The 19,579-nt window shown below is 53.0% G+C and overlaps 1 protein-coding gene across 1 annotated transcript; it reads right to left on the bottom strand.

The window, feature by feature from the left end:
• Positions 1-5,586: 5,586 nt before the first annotated feature.
• On the bottom strand, positions 5,587-16,122 carry SYNDIG1L (synapse differentiation inducing 1 like). The gene is made up of 4 exons (XM_065755698.1): positions 16,077-16,122; positions 9,559-10,011; positions 8,282-8,419; positions 5,587-6,660 (listed from the first exon to the last, which is right to left on the bottom strand). The coding sequence occupies exons 2-4, from the start codon at positions 9,985-9,987 to the stop codon at positions 6,502-6,504; spliced, it is 726 nt and encodes a 241-aa protein (XP_065611770.1). The 5' UTR covers positions 9,988-10,011; positions 16,077-16,122; the 3' UTR covers positions 5,587-6,501.
• Positions 16,123-19,579: the final 3,457 nt, after the last annotated feature.

Genomic DNA, 19,579 nt, shown 5'->3' with positions numbered 1-19,579 from the left:
GGCATTTGTGTAAAGGAGTGATGGGGACATGCAGAACTAAGTGCAGCATCCCCTTGGTGAGCAGGAGCGGCTGGAGGAGTTCTCAGCACTGAAGGATAACAGCTTTGATCTGCCCTTCTTGTTAGGGAGGGTGAAAGCTTCGCTGGTGCAGGTACTGATACTGCTTTGGCTTTGTGGCTTTTAGTATCTGTCCTGGCTGCCCTGATTGCTCTTAGAGGGAACAGAGGCAGGTGGGGGGGCAGGGTTGGTTTGTGTCCCTGGTGCAGTCTGTGCTGGGAACATGTTGGGCTCCCTTACTGAACCTGGAGCTGTCTTTTGTAGGCACTAAAGAAGCTTTACAAGACCTTTTTGGTCTTGTAGTAATTACCTCTTTCATAGTCCTTTACTCTTTCAGAGCTGGCAGCTACCTTCTCTGTGTCTTTTCCCTGGTGCCTATGTGAAGGTGTCTGCCTACTGTGGGACAGAGCCTAGGTGCTATGGGCCTGAAGTCTCTGTTTTCCCTGATCCATGCTGCAAGTCCAACATGGGGTGGCTGTTGCTTTACAGCATGCCTGTGGCAATCATGGCTGTGCACACCCAACTTGTAAGAACTGAAAGCAATAAAAACTTCCACTCTCAATCCTGTGTGGTTCCTCCCTTGTGAAAGAGGGATCAGAATGGTCTTGTGGCAACCTTAGGCCCCAGTGATGTGATAGAGCAGTACCCTAGTGCCAGTAGGATCTCACTACCATTGATACACCCCTGGAAAATGTTCTTTGTGGGTGAATAGATACCAGTGTACTGTGTGTGGTCCCTTAGAAGGGGATCTGGGGGTGGTGGGTGCTGTGGGAAGAGTCATGCAGGCCTCTGCCGTGGGAAGCAGGGAGATGCTGAACAGCACTTGGTGCTGCTGCAGAAAGCTCTGAGCTCTGTGTGTCAGGAAGTAATTGGAGTAATTAGCTGCTGGTGATTTCTCACCAGTGAACTCCTCCAAGGGAGTGAGCTGGTAATTACTCTGGAATGATTATCTGTGCCTCTGAACTGTTGGGGGCTGGAGGTAGCTGCACTCCATCACAGCAGAAAGCTGTGAAGGTGCACAAGGCCTCTAGAGCCAAGCTGTGTCCTCACTCTGCTGAACCTAGGGGACAGAGATGGGCTTGTGTGATCATCAAACCTGGGTCCCTCAGGTGGCTCTGAGCTGTGGGCAGCAGCAGAGATGGAGCTGGGATTTACATCCAGAATGCTGCATATCTGATGGGGAGTGAAGGGGAGCCCGTGGGGTCTTCCTGGTGCTCTGCAGGGCAAAGGCATCGCTCATCTTTTTTACCATTGTCTGGCTCCCCTCAAATGGGGTTTTTTGCACACCTTACATTAGGCTGCTATCCAGTCATCTGCTGATTTCTTGCAAAATGTTTGAGAAGGAAGCTCTCTTGAAAAGACCCAGGGGTATGATGTTTTCTTTGTCCTTAGTTGAGTTCCTGTGTAGGTCATTACATAAAAAATATCTTCCTTCCATGGGGTTTTACATGTGCACTTGTGCATGTGACACAGTGGGCAGAAGGGGGCATCCCATGCTTTGGCATCGCACAGTGGGGCTATGGTGGTTCCCCTGCAGTCAGTACCCTGAGTTTTCCCTCTGCATGGAGCTGCAAGCTGTGCTGCTTGAGGCAGGCACCTTCCTTCCTGTTCTGTTTCCAGCAGCCCTCACATACACCTACCACCTGTGCTGAGGCAGCAGCTCCTGCATGTCATGATGCTGGTGGGGGGTGGAACCCACAGCCCTCAATTCACACCCACTGTGCTCGTGCCCAACTGACAGTGGGAGATGAATTCAGGGTAGTCCTAGTGGCTTTGCACCATGTTGCCATGTGCTGGCCGATAAATCTCTTCCTTTGCAGGCACAGAGAGGTATTTAGTTCGAGTGTCACTGAGATCCTTGCAGGTGAGTACTTAAAGCACCAACCCCACCCAAGGTGAAAATGAAAGCAGTAAAAGGAGATTGAAATGCAGAGGCTGGGGTCCATGAAGCCTGCGGGGAACAGCCTCCACACACACAGCACACAGTTCACATGCGTCATGCTGTGCCAGGCTAAGGTGGTCACCAGAGCAGGAGTTTGGCAGGGGTGCTTGGGGAGCAGGGGCAGTGGTGCCACCCTGCCATGTCCCTCCTGTCCTCAGGTGAGGTGAGAGCACTGTCCTGCCTGGTGACAACACAAGCAGATGGAGCAAAGGCAGCTGCTGGCTGATGGAAGCAGAGGATCATCCCTGCAGTAAAACGGAATGGTTACATGGTGAGTGCTCCTGTTAAACAGGGATGTTAAGTGTGGCAACTGGCAGGGCAATAAGCCTGCCTAATAAACCAGGCGACTCCAAATGATTTAATGAGCGGTAATGGCCTGCAGCTGGAAAGGGCTGGTCCAGATGTCACTCCTTGGCAGTGTGGGAGCTCTGCTGGTGTGGCTATGGTGGGCAGTGGTCTCTGCACAAAAGCTGTCCTTCCCCAGGCTCAAAAGGTAGTAGTCTTGAAATGTAGTGTGTAACTAGCTTAGTGATTGGCTTTCTGGATGCATTCTTCATAATAGAAGTGGTGTCTTTACAAAAGCTCCTAGATCCCTGGTGATCCCCCTTACCTTCCCATTAGCAGAGCTGCCTTAGGCAGTCCTGAAGTGGGGCTTTGCTTGCCCCAGGCTTCTGCAGCTCCTGGGGGCATGAATGGGATCATGTGGAGATGTGCAGCAGCAGGACAGAGAATTCAGTGCTGCCATTCAGATCCAAACCAGCAAACACAAAAACAATTAATTACTGAGAAAGTGTATGTGGGAAGGGAGGAAGAGATGAGGAGAAAAAGGGATTATGTGGGTCAGTCCCCTGTGTAAGCCTCTGCGTGCAACCTTCTTGCATTTCCTACTGCTCTATCCCATCCCAACACCACTGCTTTGGTTTGCTGGGTTGCATAGTTGTTTTACTCCTATTCTGTATTTCCAAAGCCTCCTGATTTTGTCTCATTAGCAAGTGTCACCAATGCATCCCTCCTTCCCATGCCAACTTGCTGATGTAAACGTGGAAGATCAATCGTTGTGATGATCCTCAAGGACTTTGTCCTCAAGACAAACAGCTCTTCTTCTGCAATATTAATAACCCATTAAAACCTGTCACAGTTGTTTTGGACCTGCTCTGCCTGACAGTGGCACCTGGCACTAACATTCAGCCAAAATCCAGGTGCTGTGTTCCTTGCTGTTCCTTTTCTAGACAACAAGTGTGCTGATGTGTCATAGTTTAAGGCAACCAACATCTGGAGAATGCATGAGTTTTGGAGAAGAATTCCATGAGAGTGCTGCAGAGTGGTGCCCAACCATTCTCAAGCATCCCCCCCACCAGGGTACTTTGGAGACACGAAGGCAGAATCAGAGTGGGACAGCTCAGCCCTATGGCACATTCCTGTGTTGAGAATGGTGGAGGAAGGAGAGAAGGGGTAATGAGCCCCCTGCTCTCAGAGCTGATGCTGCAGTGGTGGCCCTTGGTTGGCTTTTCTCCTGAAAATCTTCCCCTACGTCCCAGAGAGGTGACGTGGCCGTGGTCTGTGTGTGCCCAGCTGCAGGCTGTTTGTGGGAAGCCAAGGGGAAAGTGGAAGCTGCTTCAGGGATGTGCCAAGATGCACTGTTTTCCTTGACTTTTTTTTTTCCAACAGAAACAGAAAATTTGCCCAATCTCACTTAATTAGTTATTTCTGCACTGAATTGCTGTGAAGGGAAAACACTGGCTGTGCCATCAAGAGAAGAGAAGGACAGATTCTGCTTGTTTTTCCCTCCAGCTCAATTCTTGCCATCCCCAGAGGACACACATTGGGGTGGCAGAGGTGGTTTTGCCCCAGGGTGAACAGCTCCTCCTGGGAAGGGGCTGTGTCTGCCCATACACACAGCAAGCCAGATGGACATCCTGCACAGTGCCCTCTCCTGCCTTGTGGTGCCGCTAGCCCAGGGCAAGGGTTAGTGGCGCTGGCAGGACCACAGTGCTGAGATGGGCATTTTTGAGCAGTGGGCTTGAGGGGCTGCAGGATCCTGCCTGTGCAGTAGGTGGGAGCTGGGGGTGCCATGCAGCACCTGCAGCCTCTGTGGGGGAGGCTCAGTTGCAAATACGTGTCATAATTTATAGATTAACTCCCACAGGGTTAGGACACCTATGGAGTCATAGAGTTGTATGCCACGGGACAGAGGGTACCAAGGGGCTACTGAGGGAGAATGGGAGGGAATAACCTTTTCTATGCCTCCTGATTGGGTTTATTTTTTATTGTTATATTTTTAATTTTCTGTAGCTCAGACACGTTTCTGGATGTCTCCCCTGACTGCTGTGCTCACTGCCTTTCTGCTTGTGCTCTGGTGGCTGCAGCAGATGCTGGGCATCTGTGATAAGTTATTCAGCAGCAGTCTCTGCGCTGGTCCTCAGATTTCAATTTCCATGTTCCCCTTCAGGCTGTTTCCAACTAATTTCTCCATTTGCATAATACCCCCCTTAGGGACGTGCTTGCTCAGCCCCTTTTCCCCCCTTTACAAGTTCATCAGAGATTCAGGCTATTAGTGGAAAACACTCTTTAATTCTGTTGGCCCTCCAGCCCAGTCCTTTCCCTTGTGCCTCCAATTAAAGAAGACAAAGGGGCAGGAATGAGCCGTGGGAAGGGTTGGGGATGCTCCTGCAGGCACCAGGAGCTGGACCCAGAGGTGTGTGGGGGGGATCTCCTTTGAGCACGTTTATTTGGTGTTTTTCCTCCAGGCAGAGCAGCCTGAACAGCAATACACCAGCCTCTCTCTACCCACTTCTTGTCCCCTCCCTCCCGTGGCTAACAGCCCATCCCATCACCGCACAGGCTGCTGGCTGTGATGTACTCTGCAGCACAGCTCCCCCCACGCTGCCCAGCCACCAGCTGGATGCTCATCTCCGTGGGGAGCTGCAGAACACCTCCAGCTCTTGGCCATCTCAGCACTCCCATAGCAGCCTGCAAAGCTCACCTCTTCCCTCTGCAGCCCCACGTTAGCACAAACAGTGCTGTTTAGCCTGCTCTTTTATTAGCTCTTCCATGTTATAAAACATAATGGGAACTTTCAGAACTGCTTCTGAACAGGTCTCTGATGTGCTTCTCTCCTTTATGGCTCGAGTACAGCAAGAATTGCAGATATTAACATGCTTCTTTAGAATGAAATGTACATGTGAGGAGCACATTGCACCTCTTGCAGAGCCAGTGGCAGAGGAGTAAGAGGGCACCAGGGAAGGGGTGAGGAAAGGCCTTTGAACTGAGCCCTTTAGGGCAGCTGCTGCCTTTGTGTCCACCCCCAAAGCACTTGGTGTCACTGACAATGTTCAAATTGGCAGAAGTCAATTGTAGGCATGGATTTATAGTACTTCCCTGTCAGCAGAGGCCTTTGGATGGATGGAGATAGCCCTCTCCAAGATGTAGGAAGAAGTGTGTTGGGGTCTCCCCCATCTCTTGTGCTCCCTCTAGGCTTCCTCCTCTCTGTATCCTTGCTTCCAGCACCCACCTGAGCTCTGCATGCCATGCCAGCTCTTTGCTCCCCACTCTTGGTGCATAAACTCCCAACTCAGTGTCAAAAGTCAGTATCTTCCCCCCACAACCCACAGTCATGTCATGGGCCGCAATTCCCACTGCTAATCTCTCCAGATCACCATGAGATGCCAGCCATCCTGGAGCTCTGAACTACAGTTATTGTGACAGCCACTGTGAACACTGGATCACCTTTGGTGATCAGGGCAACTGCACCAGCCTGCATTTCTTCTTGGTTCTCATCTGCAGCAGGCTAGCTACTGTTGGTCCATCTGGAAGAGATGCAGAGAGGGCCCCAGAGAATGCCCTCTGGTCATGTTCATGCTGCACCCTCTTTCTTGGCTGCAGCTGAAGTGCCAGGCGCTACTCATGGCACTGACAGGAGATTGTTGTCCCAGTCACAGGAGTCCTGAAACCACACCAGGGCTCTGGATGCCCAAATGAAAGAGCAGTCATTCCTCTTTGCCTGTCCCCTTTGTGGGAAAAGCCTGGGTGTTGGTGGTGGCTGCTTCCACTGCTGGGCTGGGAGAGGAAGTGGTGGTCCTGGAGCAGAGTGGTGGCAGCAGCCAGCAGCAGCACACAGCATTGCTTTTACACGTCTTCCCCTGCGCTCCTCCTGGTCCCAGCATCCAGATCACTACTCAGTTCCCTGCGGTCAGACAGTGTCACCTCGCAGTTCCAGGGAGGACACTGAATGGCTGAGGCTGGAAAGGAACTTCTGGAGGGCATCTGGTCCAAGCTCTGCTCAAGCATGGCCTCCTAAGAGCTGCTTGCCCATGTCCAGGTGGTTTTGAGTATCTCCAAGGATCTACTGTCTGTCTGAAAAGGGAAGGAGCTGGCACAGGGCATTGAAGCCTGGGTACTGCTATGCCAGCAGGTCTTGCAAGTACTGGAACCCTATGCTTCACAGGAAGTCTTGATCCCAGGAGGACTGGTGGCTGGGGACAGCACTGCTGTGCAGGAAGCAGTTACACGTGTCCTCCCTTGGAGAGATACGCGATAAGTGCCACCACTACCCCAACGTACACACCTGTACCAATGGTTATAGAGAGCGCAGCAAGGAAGAGAGCTCGGCGGGAAGCTGAACTGGCCAGGTGGAAATCTCCTTTGGAGACAGCCTTGCTGGTCTGGAAGGAGAAGAAACACACATCACTGTACCTTCTCACCTGTGTGCAACACAGGTTCAGTCAGCCACACAGAGAGGGATGGATGTGCACAAGCTGAAGCATGCCTCTTTCAACAGCAGAAGCTAGAAGTGGGATGTACAAGCACCCAAATGCTTCCCTCACCAAAAACATGGCAAACTCTTCCAGAAATCTATATACTGCTAGTCAAAGCAAGGAGTCTCACATAAGTGCCCTCTCTGTGGTCTCTTCTGCAGGTGTCTCTCTCAGTATGGACCTGAGAAGAGCCCTGGACTAGCATTATGTTTTTCGATACCTAAATTTATCACGGAGTGCATTCTAATGTGGTTATGTCACTATGCTTTATGAACAGATTTTAGTGCCTTGAGTGGGCTAAGTGGGAAGTCTGCTGATGCTCTGCATTTTTGCTGATCACTCTGTATTTAAAAAGATCTCAAGAAGAATACTGTGACTATGCAGGAGCTGTGGCTTCTGTGCTTTCTAAGTGTACAGCTGAATCAGTTGGCTACCTTATCCCAGAAGTGCTAGGAGATCACCAAAATGAATGAATAATAGGCCATTTAGAATCACAGAATCATTAAGGTTGGAAAAGACCACTAAGATCATCTAGTCCAACCAGCAGTCCATTCTTACCATGCCCACTATCTCTCAGTGCCAAATCCACACATTTCTTGAACACCTTATGTTTAATGACATTTAAAGGATTTTGTTTGCTTTGAATCTCCAGCTGAAACCTACTGACACAGAAGGGCCAACTAAGCCAGCGATGGAGGCAACATGGGTGTTAGCTCATTGGCTGGCAACCCAGCTATCTTTGTGCTCAGGGTGCACTCAGACCTGCTCTCAAGTATTGCTCATGGCTGGTGCTCTAGTTCTCCTCCTAAAATCAGGGCAGGCACTGTGCACAGATTCAGCCAAAAAGATACTTTTTGCCCCACAGACTGAACCCAAGTGGTAATTATAGCAGAAGGAGCTAAGTTTGAATTGTATGAAGCACATTATCACATGGAGAATGCAGCATACTATGCTGCACCGTGTGCAGAAACGTGAAATCATCCACTCTGCAGGTCCCAATCCTGTCACTGGCTGTGTGCCAGATGCTCCTGTTACACACTTACAAAGCTTTCCAACTTCACACAGCCCGGTTTGGGTGCACAGAATTTAACCAGTGAGGAGCAGAAACAAAGGTATGGTGATATGGAGACCAGAGTCTCCAGCATGTCTGGTCTGCAGGGCGTGAGCAACAGTCGGGATTACAGAGCAGGGTCTCCTTACTGCTGGAGAATGAGAGGATGGATGGAAAATGCCGTGTTCCTTTGCCTGGCTGGAGGGTGAGACCCTTCTGCAGGAAACCAACAGGAGCTTCAGTTCCCCCTGTAACACCTGAAGGCCCAGGGAAACAGTTCAGCTGCCAGCAGCTGGAGGGCTTGCAACCCCACAGCAGCTGTGCAGACATCCAGAAGCAGGAAGCACCTTTGCCTTCACCTTCAGACATCTGGGCACAGAGATGGGCAGAAGGATGCCCAGTGCCCTGCAGGACCCTTTGCTTCAAGGCTGAGCACATGCAAGGGAGCAAACGAGCCTGCGAACAGGGATCTCTTACCCCTTGGGAGAAGTAGAAGGCAGCAATCCCCAGGGGCCAGAAGCAGCACAGCATGGAGAACAGGGCCAGGCCCAGGTGGTCCCTGGGGGGGAGCATCAGGAATTGGTCCTCACTTTCGCTGTCACTAGAGGAGTCGCTCTGCGAAGATAAACAAAGTTGGGGCATGCAGAGAGCTACACCCGGACCTCCAGGAGCTGCCCTGCAGCCCAGCAGGCCCAGCCACTGCTCCCAGTGACCCCACACACCCCACAGCGCTGTCCTTCCTCCCAGCTCCTGCTCAGTTCTGCTCCAGGTCCTCACACGCTTCCCAACTGCACACTCAAGGCGTGAGTTTCAGAAATATTCTGGCAGCTCAGCCGGGTTTGGTGAGGAAAGCCATGGCTCAGCACATTCAGGCGCCTCGGCTCCCTGCCAGAGCATTGCTGAGCTCACCGGCTGGGGTCTAGGATTTCCCTGTGAGATATTCTTACACTGAGATATCTGGAGCTTTGGTGGAGCTGGCTGTTTGTCAGCTTAAACAAACTTAAACAAAGTGCCTTAACCCCATTAGGGACCAGTAGATCGATATCCTGCTAAGCTAATTTAGAGATTGAAGGGAAGCGGTTGAATTGGAGCCACCATCACGGTGGCAGGGTGTCCTATCCTCTTAGCAATCCCATTTCTCATGTCACTGCCATCAGCTTGCTTGTGTTTGGCCACGGCCTGCCCAGCTGAGCCGTTTGACAGCAGTGTGGGAAGCCATGGAGAGATGGGGAGAGCCAGGGAAGCTGCAGCACTGGCCCTCAGGGCAGCAGCAGAACTGTGCCAGCACAGGAGCACCAGCTCCAGCACGCTCCGGGGACCCACCAGGTCCTGGGCAATGTGCAGGATAAAGCTGCTTTGCCAGCTTTATTCTTTCCCTGCAAGATTCATCCTGCCTTGATATATTAAGCTTTCTTGCACTGACATCATGCATGTGAATTTTGCTGTTATGCAACAGGAGCGCTGTTTCCCATTACATCCAGCATTGCGGTGTCCACAGATCACCCTTGTCAAAGGGTCCCCATCACCATAATTGTGCTGCAGAGATGGCCCTGACTTCCAGGCTGCCAGCAGAAAAGCTGGTGACCTCCATTCAAGGTCTGTGCTGCAGGGAAGGGAGTGGGAATTTTAAGCAGAAAGAAGAAATTCTGGGTGCACAGAGACTGAGGTGACAGGAGAAAGTGGGGTCTGGGAAGGAAGCCAAGCATTTGACCCAGTCACCACAGGTGTGTGGTGCCAAGCCTCACAAAGCTCACCTCGTATTCCTGGAGTTCCTCCTCCTCCACCTCATAGGACACAGTTTGGATGCGGATGTCACTCTCTACCAGGCAGGACCCTTGTGCATCGTGCCCATCAGGACTGTCAGATGGAGCCTCTTTGCCTTCTGTAAAAGTGGTCTCACAGCTCTCTGTCTTGCTGTCCTTTGCCTTGAGAGCAGTCTCATCTTTCACGAGGATGAAATTGGGGCCATACAAGGCTTCCACAGCCAGCTGCAGAGAGCTGGCATCCAGCAGCTGATGAGTCCTGGCTCCGCCGGTGTTTTGGAAGATGTAAGAGTAGAGTTTCCCCTGGCAGTGGTGGGCAGAGTAGTCCTGGCTGTGGTGCTGGTGGTAAGAATAGCTACTGTGGAGGTGCCTGTTAGCCTTGGTCAACAGTGGGTCCTGGAGCTCACGCACACTCTCCATGCTGCCAGCAGGGTAGGAGCAATCCTGTGGGAGCAGAGAGCAGAGGGGGCTGTTACCTCCTCATGGCAAGGCAGTGGGGAAGCCATTGCCCATGCAGGGCCAGTGTCAAGGTGAGCAAGGCAAGAGGGAACAGGAAAAGAGAGAAAAGAAGAGTCCTCCTCCACTTCCCACAGCTCTTCTATCAAACTGAACATCTCCTCATCCCTCCCAGGCTGGCAGGAAGATAAGGATTCAGCCGTGCAACAAAGCAATCTGGTTCAGGCTGGATTAAGATTGCTGTGTCTATAACACATCTCAATGCAGCTTGATGGGAGCAGTCCCTCTGCATCTCTTGTGCTGGCTCATAATCTGTGCTGCTACAAAACATCATCAGCTAATGGTTTCATGCACATGGGACAATCTCTTAGGGCTCTTTTGTGGATGGAGCCTTAGCTGAGGTGAGGGGAGGCAACAACTGAGGAAAGCCAGGAGTCCTCAGTTCCCAATGCCAAAACTGGTTTCTTCCTCAGGAAAATTCTGCTCCCTTCCTCCATTTCAGAGTGCTGAAACACTGTGCTGCCTTTTTTTTTTTTAACATGAAATTTTCTGAGATGAAACATTTCAACCCCATTTCTTCAAAGGAGCGCTTACTGTTTTGGCTTTCCAACCCACCTCGGCACATTGAAAATGTGTACTGAAATATCAGAATCCCCCAGGAGAGAGGAGTGATCGCTTTGCACTGCTCGGTATCTGTGCCCTCTTTTCCAGCCCTCTCCGCATGCTCCCAGCTGCTGGAGCGTGCCACCCTCCTTCCTTGCAGCCCCAAATGTCACTCTGCTCCCCAGAGACCTCTGCAGCTGCTTTCTCTGCTGGATAATGCAAAGCAGAAAACACTGCTACCTGCCATAGGGCTCCCTGTGGTGCACCGGCCCTACTGATGGCAAGCACATTGCTTTGGCTTCAAATCAATCCTCACAAAGAAATGAAGAAGTTGGATTTGAGAGCTCCAGGGAGCAAAAAGCCCAACTGCTTCCCAAATAGCCCCGTCCCCTCAGCCAAATTCTGCCATATTGCAGTTTTTAGTGCCACAGCCCATTGTAAATGTCCCTGTTGATGGGCTTTGTGCTGGCAGCAGTTGGCACATTTTGGAAAGCTGTTTAGGAGAATGAAGCCATTCAAAAGCACTCCCACATGGCTAAAACAGTGCATGAATGCTCTCCACACTTCTCTCCCCAAAATCATTGTCTGCTTTCTTTACTCTCCCACCTTTCCTCAGTGGCTCACACAGCAGATGGTCAGGAAGTATTTCCACAGTATTTAAGGGTGATGCACATTGGTATCATAGATATTTTTGTTTCCTGCACAGCCCCAAACAATTTTGCTTACCTCAATATGCCAATCAGATTTACAATAACATCATAGGATCATAGAATAGCTTGGGTTGGAAGGGACCTTTAAGAACATCTAATTCCAACCCCTCATTGTGGGCAGGGTTGCCACCCACTAAATCAGAAACTAGATCAAGTTGCCCAGGGCACCATCCAACCTGGCCTTGAACTCCTCCAGGGATGGCTGACTCAAGTCACATCTAAGAGCACTCCAGGACTGTAGAGGAGTGACCTGCCCTAAAGTCCTTCCCTTGTCTTTCAGGAGTCTGAGATGGTGCAGAACCTAATGGAGATTACAGTGGACTATAAAAATACTACAGGTAGGGAATTGCAGGAAGAGTGAGGCACAGCTCCAGCCACATTCGTGCAGGAACGGACAGAGCTTTCCCAAACCCCATATGCTTTATCTGGATCCTACATAAGACTTAGCCACACTGGGACTGCACGAAGTAAGCCTGGTAATAACTAGTCTTGGGGAAGGGGAATGAAACAAGCTGATGAAAGTGAGGAAGATGTAAAAGTCCAACTTGGGAAGTGCAGACATCCTTTGCCCTCATTACAAGAATGACAGTGCAGCATGGAGAGCAATTAGCCCTGTGGTGCTGGCAGCAGGCAGCAGCAGCAAGATACTTTCAGGCACAAGGTGCCCAAATACAGGTGTATATATGGCACTGGAGCATGACATCCTGGGGAACACAGAGCCCCATGCCTCAGCCCTGCACAGTTTCCACAGTCAGGCTGAGCACTGTGGCCAAGGCAATGAGTGCTGGCCCCTGCAAGCTGCCTCCTCATCCTAAGCACCACAAACATATTTCCCAGAGAAGCTGTGGGCGTTCCATCCCTGGAGGTGTGGAAGGACAGACTGGATGGGGCCCTGGGCAGCCTGAGCTGGTTGGGGGGCAGCACTGCACATGGCATAGGTTGGAGCTGGTTGTGCTTTGAGGTTCCTCCAACCCAAGCCTTTCTGCGATTCTGTGATTCTATAAACCATGGGGCTGGGCTCTCCCCGTCTCTCCTGGTTTCCCTGAAGGGCAGGAAAAGCAAAATTGCTTTGAGTACTGAGATCCTTTCCAACCAGGTATAGTAGGAGCCAAAAGAAGGCACGACAAGGAAAACATACCAAATTCTGTTCTGTGCGTAACACAGACCACCTCCACACCCCATCCCCGTGGCTGCCCCAGGTTGGCAGCACAGCACTCGCTGGGACCCTCGGCACAGATGCTGCCTGAGATTAGTCCAGTTAATGATGAATTAAGTGGTTGTTCCAGGAATCAATCATCAGCTAATTGCCTTGTCAAGCAAACACTCTGCCCTGCTCCTTCGGCTATTTAGAAGGCTGTCCTCACTCTCCCGAGTGAGAGGGGCAACCTAGCCTGGCCTAAGGCACCCGGAAGGTCAGCGTGCTCAGGAAAAAAAAGGAAAAACAGCAAATCCATCCCTGGGGTGGCCCAGCGGCAGCCGTCCCCCCGTCGGCCGCCGTGGGGAGAGCGGCCGCTAGGTGTCCCAGGCGCTCCACGCAGCGCGGGGGCTGCGAGGTCCCCAGGTGTCCCCGTGCAAAGGGACCGAGCTGGGGGAGGGGGACAGCGGGATGGAGGAGGGCGGCGGCGATGAGACACTCGGCTGCGTGGGTAGCAAGGTGTAAAATTAGCACGTTTGGGCTCTCTCGGTGTCCCTTTTTTAGCTGGAGAGGCCCAAAAGAATAAACAAAGCTGCGAGTGGGAGCTCCTGCAGGATGGCTGGGAGTATGGGGGGGATGCAGGGGATGCTCCGCTGCTGGAGGCAATGGGGTGCCATGGGGCAGCCACCCGCTTTGTGCCGGGGATGGGGCCACGACGGGGCCAGGATAGTTCTCAAGGTGCCGACAGCTGCACTGGGACCTTCATCTCAGCCCCCGAGACTGGAATGCTCGCTCCCAGCCAAGCTTTGTTCCCAGCAGCAAGCGCCAGAGAGCCAGTGGGAGTGGTTTGCGCCAATCAGAAGTGGTGGACAGCTCTCACCAGAGGCTTCTGCACGTTGCAAAACGTTGTTTGGAGGACCAAAAGGAGCCGCTGGCAATGACTCCAGCGTGGGGAGGCAGTTGCTCAGCATCGCAGCTCTTGGAGGAACCGACCCAGGAGAGACGCCTGCCCAGCATCGAGGGAAAGTGTCTTCCCATGTTTCCTGCCCCAGAGGAATATCAGTTCAGGCTTCAAACTCCCCTTTCTCAGTTCAAGACCACCCTGAGAACATCCTGTGGCTACGGTCCTCTGAAGGGACATGTATTGGCACCCTACCCTCCGTGCTAATGCCTGCTTACAAACGTCCATGACAGCAGTGTTGCTGGGAACCAGAACTGCTGAGCCCTGTGCTCTGGCCCAGCCAAGCTCCCTGCCCAGGTATCTGCATGCAGAGTGAGCCACTGCCATAGGGCATCTCACAGAGTTCCCTGAGGACGTGCTTATTGCCAGCATGTTCTCACTGCCGAAGGAAGGCGAGCAGAAGCTCGTGCTTGTGGGTTGTAATTTTACTCATGACTGGTTTCCCTGTGCTAGCGGTTCCAGTCTTCAGTTTTACATAGATTTTCTCCATTGCTGTTTATACCTAGCATTGAATAGAACATGACTGCCACCCCCAGATGGCTCCAACTCTTTTCCCAGCTCCCCTATTTCACCCATATCCTCTGCTCCATCATCTCCACCTCAGGGCTCCCACTCTGTGAGCTCCCCAGGGCCACGGCACCCAGCATGGGGTTGACCTGGCAAAGGAGACCCCACTTTTCCCCAGGCAAGAGGCCTGGGCCAGCTGACAGCAGCACAAAGTGACGATGAGGACACAGCACACAGCTAGCAGCTGTCACCAGTGAGGACAGGGAAATGTCCACCCCCTGCAGAGGGTTTGAGATGGGTTGAAGCCATGTGCTCTCTCCATGCCCCCCTGTCAGACAAGGCTGGCAGTGTACAGAAGTTATTAGGAACTGCTCATTTGTCTCTGTTTAAAACGCATATGTACAAATGATTCATGAGCACCCTGAAGGCTGGTGCTGCCATCACCTCCCTTCCCCACTGGTCTGTTTATGTTGAACTCTATCTGCCTTCATTCAGCTCAGGGGGATTTCCTTCTCCTGGGGCACCGCTCTTCTCACAGCTCAGACATTTCATTCATTTGCCAATAATCTGCTCTCTCTTATTTATAACTTACACTGTGGACACAGCACAAGTCTCCTTCACTTTTCCAACCCCGAAGTTTCTCAGCACAGCCTGTGAGCAGCATACTGATGCCCAGCAAAGGAGCAGATTGCACAAACTTCAGCTGGTACCCCAGCCAATAGGTGCCGTGCAAGCCAAATGGTGCTAATATCTACTACTGCCAAAGAAATTGAGTCACTGGGTGGGGATTTGGCCCCCCTGTTTAAGGAGGCTCCCACTGGTGGCAGCTACACAATTTTTCAGTGTCTCTGTTATGCACTCTGCTCCAGGCTCACTGGAGCACTCAGACTGCTCTGCTGCCTTCTTCACTTCACTGACAAACAGCAGCAGTAAGGACTATTGAGAGAAAATCTATAAAGGACTTTCCCCCCTCTCAGCACTGTGTCTTAGCTTTTCAACCAAAAACATCAATCCTTTGTCCATCTCTAATTCCACGGACAGAGAGAAGCTGGCTCAGAGTCTGTCCTAAAAAGACCTTATTGGAGCAGTGGGCAGAGGAGTGCCATGAGCCGTGCCCTCAGGCCTGGCTGCAGGGCTCCAGGGCAGGGAGGGGATCGACACCAGGCAAAGGCAGGGATATGCTGTGCAAATCTCCTGTGCTGGAGCTGCAGCAAATTACTCATTCTTTAATAACGGTGTTTATTACCTGCCTCTGATGGTGGTTCAGGGAGCTGAAGCGAAGCCGATTCAGCTCCCCAAAGCTTTCCATCTGCCAGCCATTTTCATGACAACAGAAACTTTTGCTGGAGAAACGCAGTCTCTGCCTTTTTGATTGGGTAATTCCTTCTCCTGTCAGCCCACAGAGTAACCATCCCCGTCCTCGGGAGGCCGGGGCTGTGTGCCCTGTGCCTGCGGGCAGCCTCACACCCCGCTCCACCGGCTGCCTCCGTTGTTTGCACAGTGCTGCCTTCCACTCGCAGTTTTCCTGGGGAAAGGGGATCTCCTGAGGTGGTGCAAATTTGTTTATCGGAGGCAAAACAAGCAACCCGGTATAGCGTATCGGTGGAGAGCAGTGCGGGTTCTGTGCAACCTGCAGCAGCGCTGGAGAACGAATTACGAAAAGGCGCTGGTCAGCTCCTGAGAGCACTTCTCTCCCAAACTCCGAGCTGCAGACGCGAGCCCGGGAGGACTGCCCCGGGGACACGCGAAGGAGCAGGTCATGTTCCGCTCAGCTCCGCACTGCCACGGCCCCTCCGCACCGAGCTCCTCGCTGCCGCCGCCCCGCACACCCTCGGGCAGCTCAGCAGAAGGGAAGCCCCAAACTTCGGAGCCGCCGGGGCTGGCCAGCCGGCTGCCTCCGATTCACGGGGCGGCCCCAGGTGCCTCTGCAGTCTCTCGGCCATACTCAGCCTCAGAAACTTTTGCTGAAACCCTTCCCTTTTCGCCCACCCCGGCGCCTACGAGCGCTAATATCCCCCCGGGCGCCGCCACTTCTCTCTCCGAGTCGCAGCCCTAAACAGCCCCCGACACGTTTTCCCAGCCCGAGGCGCTCCTCGAGGGAGACCGCATCCCCCCCACCCCGAGCAGGCTCCCTTACCTCGGCTCAGCCGCCAAGTTGGAGCGGCGGCGGAGCGGCGGCGGGCATGGCTGCGGCGGGGCTGCCCGGGGCCCGGCGAGGCTGCGAGGGCTGCGGGAAGCGGCGCGGCGGAGCCCCGGGAGGCGGCGGCGGTGCGGTGCGGCAGCGCGGCGGGCGCGGTGCGGTGCGGTGCGGCAGCGGAGCCCCCGGCTGCGGCGGCACCGCGCTCCGCCGCTCTCAGCCGCGCAGCTCCTGGCTCCCGGCGGCCGCTACCGGGAGCTGCGCGTCGCCGGCGCTCCTTTTCTGAGCCGCTCTCCTCGGCGCGGCTTCTCCCCCCGCTGGGTTAGAGAGAGAGGAGGGAAAGTCGCTGTCTTTGGCACCGCGCAGCCCCTGCCGTTCCCCCTGATCGTCCGGAGGGAGCCCCCTGCAATAGCTTAAAGGGAGAAGGGAATGGGAATTGTCTCTCTGTCTCAGACGAGTACTGTCCTGCCTTCCTCCGCAGGGACCCCGGGCAGCGGCAGGATTGACCTCAGACTCGCTGAGTAGCGCTCTGGTTGAGCGGAGTGAATCCAGATTCACACCAATACGACGCGAGATGGCACCGACCCTTGCAGTCTTCCTCTCCCCCGACTCTGTCCAGGCGATGCTCCAGCAGCTCCCCAAGCTCTGCACTCCCTACCTGCTTCTGAACTCCCCAGAGCTCAGCTCCTCCCCCGGCTCAGCAGGAGCGCACGAGGCTGAAGAGTGGCTCATCCAGGGCTAGGGACTAGGGGACACCCCATCCACTCAGGATCCAAGTGGGGTGCACATCTGCCTAGGAGCCACAGGGACTGGCTGTAGCATGCAGGTTGAGAGCAGGACCAAGCTCTGGGCTTTGAGTCCTTACATCGAGGACTAGCGACAAGTGTCGCAACTGGTTGAAAGCTCCCCAGGGACAGAGGACGTGTCCCAGGCAGCCCTGGGGAGGATTTGAGCCCAGATCGTCAGCCACGGGAAGGTGGCAACAGCCAGGAGAACAGGATGGCAGCCGGAGCACAGAGTGCCTGCTGTTAATCTAGCAGTCCCCAGAAAAAAGTGTCCCTGTTGGGCAGACCTATCTGGCATAGCAAGGGGAGTGGCGTGGGGGTTCCCACACGGTCTGTAGACCCTGAGAAGAAAACAGCGTTCACGTCGCTAGGGAGTGGGACAAATTGGAAGGTGCTTGAGATGCCACAATGGAGGTTGAGGGGAAAGCAGTCCTACAGCATCTCTGTTGGCAAAGGCCTGCCAGTCCAGGTGGTAGCGTGGGACTCACTGCTTGTGGGCAAGGTTTGTTGGCAGTGGCCTTCTCCAGGAGCTGCTGATGCCAGTGGGCATGCACACAGCTGCAGGAAGCCTCATGATCCGCCTCTGCTGTCAGCCCCTGCACAGCCACTTTCAGCCAGCACCGGCTAATTAGAGAGGACCAGGAAGGAAGAACCTCATCACACATGGCCAGCCCTTCGGCAAGGCCTGAGGGGCCCTGGTGCTGCTGGGAAAAGGGCCTGGATGCTGCAGGGTAGCTAGAATTATAAACTCAGGAGTGGATGAAACACCTCGATCCATGGTTTGCCAAGGCCCAGGGATCTACCAAGGAGCCTAGATGCCCAGCAGGAGGGCAGAGACATGGCTGACGGATGCCAGTGCTGCCTCTGCCGGCATGTGACATCTCTGCCCCCACGAGCAGCTTTGTCAGCCCCATCCTTCACGCATGTCGTGAGCAATCACTGGATTAAAATGCAGCGCTGCACTTCCTCGGCCGGGCGGGGGATTAGCCCTCGCCAACTTTGCGGGCGGTACTTAGCAGCAGAGCTGCTTCTCCTGGCTGTGTGGCGATAAGACGACATTAGCATCACAAATCTAAGCCTCACCGACCTCGGGCAGCTCCGAGGGAAACGTAGGCATACACAAATACGAGATGTATGAGCTTGTGCTTAGGGGGGCGTGGCACAAAACAGCGTGAGGGTCAGCCCCCTAGCCTGTGTCACAGCGGGGCTGTGTCCCTGGGAGGTGACAGTCGTGCCACCCTGACTGTAAAGGCTTCATGATCAACAGTAAGCAGTGAGCCACCCCAGGGCAGTGAGGGAAAGCCACCTGCAAGGCACCTTCCCACCCAGAAAGCCAGCAGGGCCAGAGTTCAAGGCAGATGCAGCAACAGCAACCAGAGCCCCTGCCCTGCTGAAAGAAAAATAGATGTATGAGTGGCCCCGTGCACTCAGCTGAAGATGGCGAGGGAGTCCTCTGGTGAGAACCGATCCAGCAGAAGGAAATGAGATGTCATTACATTAAATATTAGCTGATGTGCTCTCACACTGGGCTTGTTATACCAGCTAAGTGATGCTTCTCTTCAAAAAATAATTAGAAAGAAATGTTGCCATAGATATAGAATACGAGTAAAAGGCTGTGCTAGCATTTTGGAGATGCTGTGTGCAGGAAGGTGGGCTTTTGTTTTTGATTATGTTCCATCAAACATTAAAAACTCACTGCCAATGTGTCCTGAGCTTCACAGGCTTCATCTAGCTACAGACATAGCAACAGATAAATACGCCACGACAAATTTGGTAACAGTACTTTATTGACAGCCAAAAACAAGATCACTGCGTGCTGCAAGCCTGAACCCCTGCCAGCAGCCACAAGAGGAGCACCGAGATGAAAGATTTACCACCAGGAATGGACCGAAACTACTAAAACCCGAAATAATTGGAAGGTCTCCGTGAAGGTGAGGGCTCAGCTGCGTCGCGTCCTCAGAAAGCAGCAAAAGCAAGCGAGAGGAGATGAAAGGCAAACACAGTGCTTGAGAGGGGCAGCACGGCCGCCGTGGGGACTGGGGGTGTCTGTGAGAGCCGAGCGCTGTGATCTTACGGCCACGCCGCAGAGATGGGAGAAACGTGGCAGAGATTAGCTGATATTTGTGGCTGTTAAAAATGATCAGCTTAGTGAAAGCTGGAATCGAGAGAGGAGCTTTGGAGGGATCAGCCAAACCTAATTAATTGGGCAGCGTGGTGGGAGAGGAAATTAAGTGTGGACAAGTAGAAGGAGAAGCATATTGGAACAACGACTTCAGCTCTCCGTAATTGCTCGTGGTTTCTAAATTAACTGGAAGCATTAAGGGAAGAAAGATGTGGGTGGATCTGTGGACAATAGAGTGAAAACCATCTGGTTAGTGTACAGTGGTGAGGGAAAAAAACACATACGTTGTCAGTTTGCTTTCATAAAGGCATACAGAAAATAATAAAAATATTACTGTATGTGTTGGTAGTGACTCAGCTGTTATGGACGAGTCCAGGTTTTCAATGAGAAGACAAATTCTGATTGTTTATGATGAAAAATACAGAAAAATGTTTTTACGAAGTCTTCTGTAGTAGTAAAGCGCTGGGCCCTGGGGTGCAGGATGAAGTCTGCGGCATTCCCAAGCATCTCAGAGGACTCAGGAAGGCATATGTAAGCTACAGGTCCCCCCAGAAAAGTAACAGCCAGCATGAGGGTGTGCCATGCCTCTAATGCTA

This window comes from Cyrtonyx montezumae, unplaced genomic scaffold (genome assembly GCF_038088225.1).
Source record: "Cyrtonyx montezumae isolate F1298 unplaced genomic scaffold, pur_monq_1.0 scaffold_10, whole genome shotgun sequence".
In the NCBI taxonomy this organism is placed as follows: Eukaryota; Metazoa; Chordata; class Aves; order Galliformes; family Odontophoridae; genus Cyrtonyx; species Cyrtonyx montezumae.
This window is presented reverse-complemented; position numbering and strand designations above follow the sequence as displayed.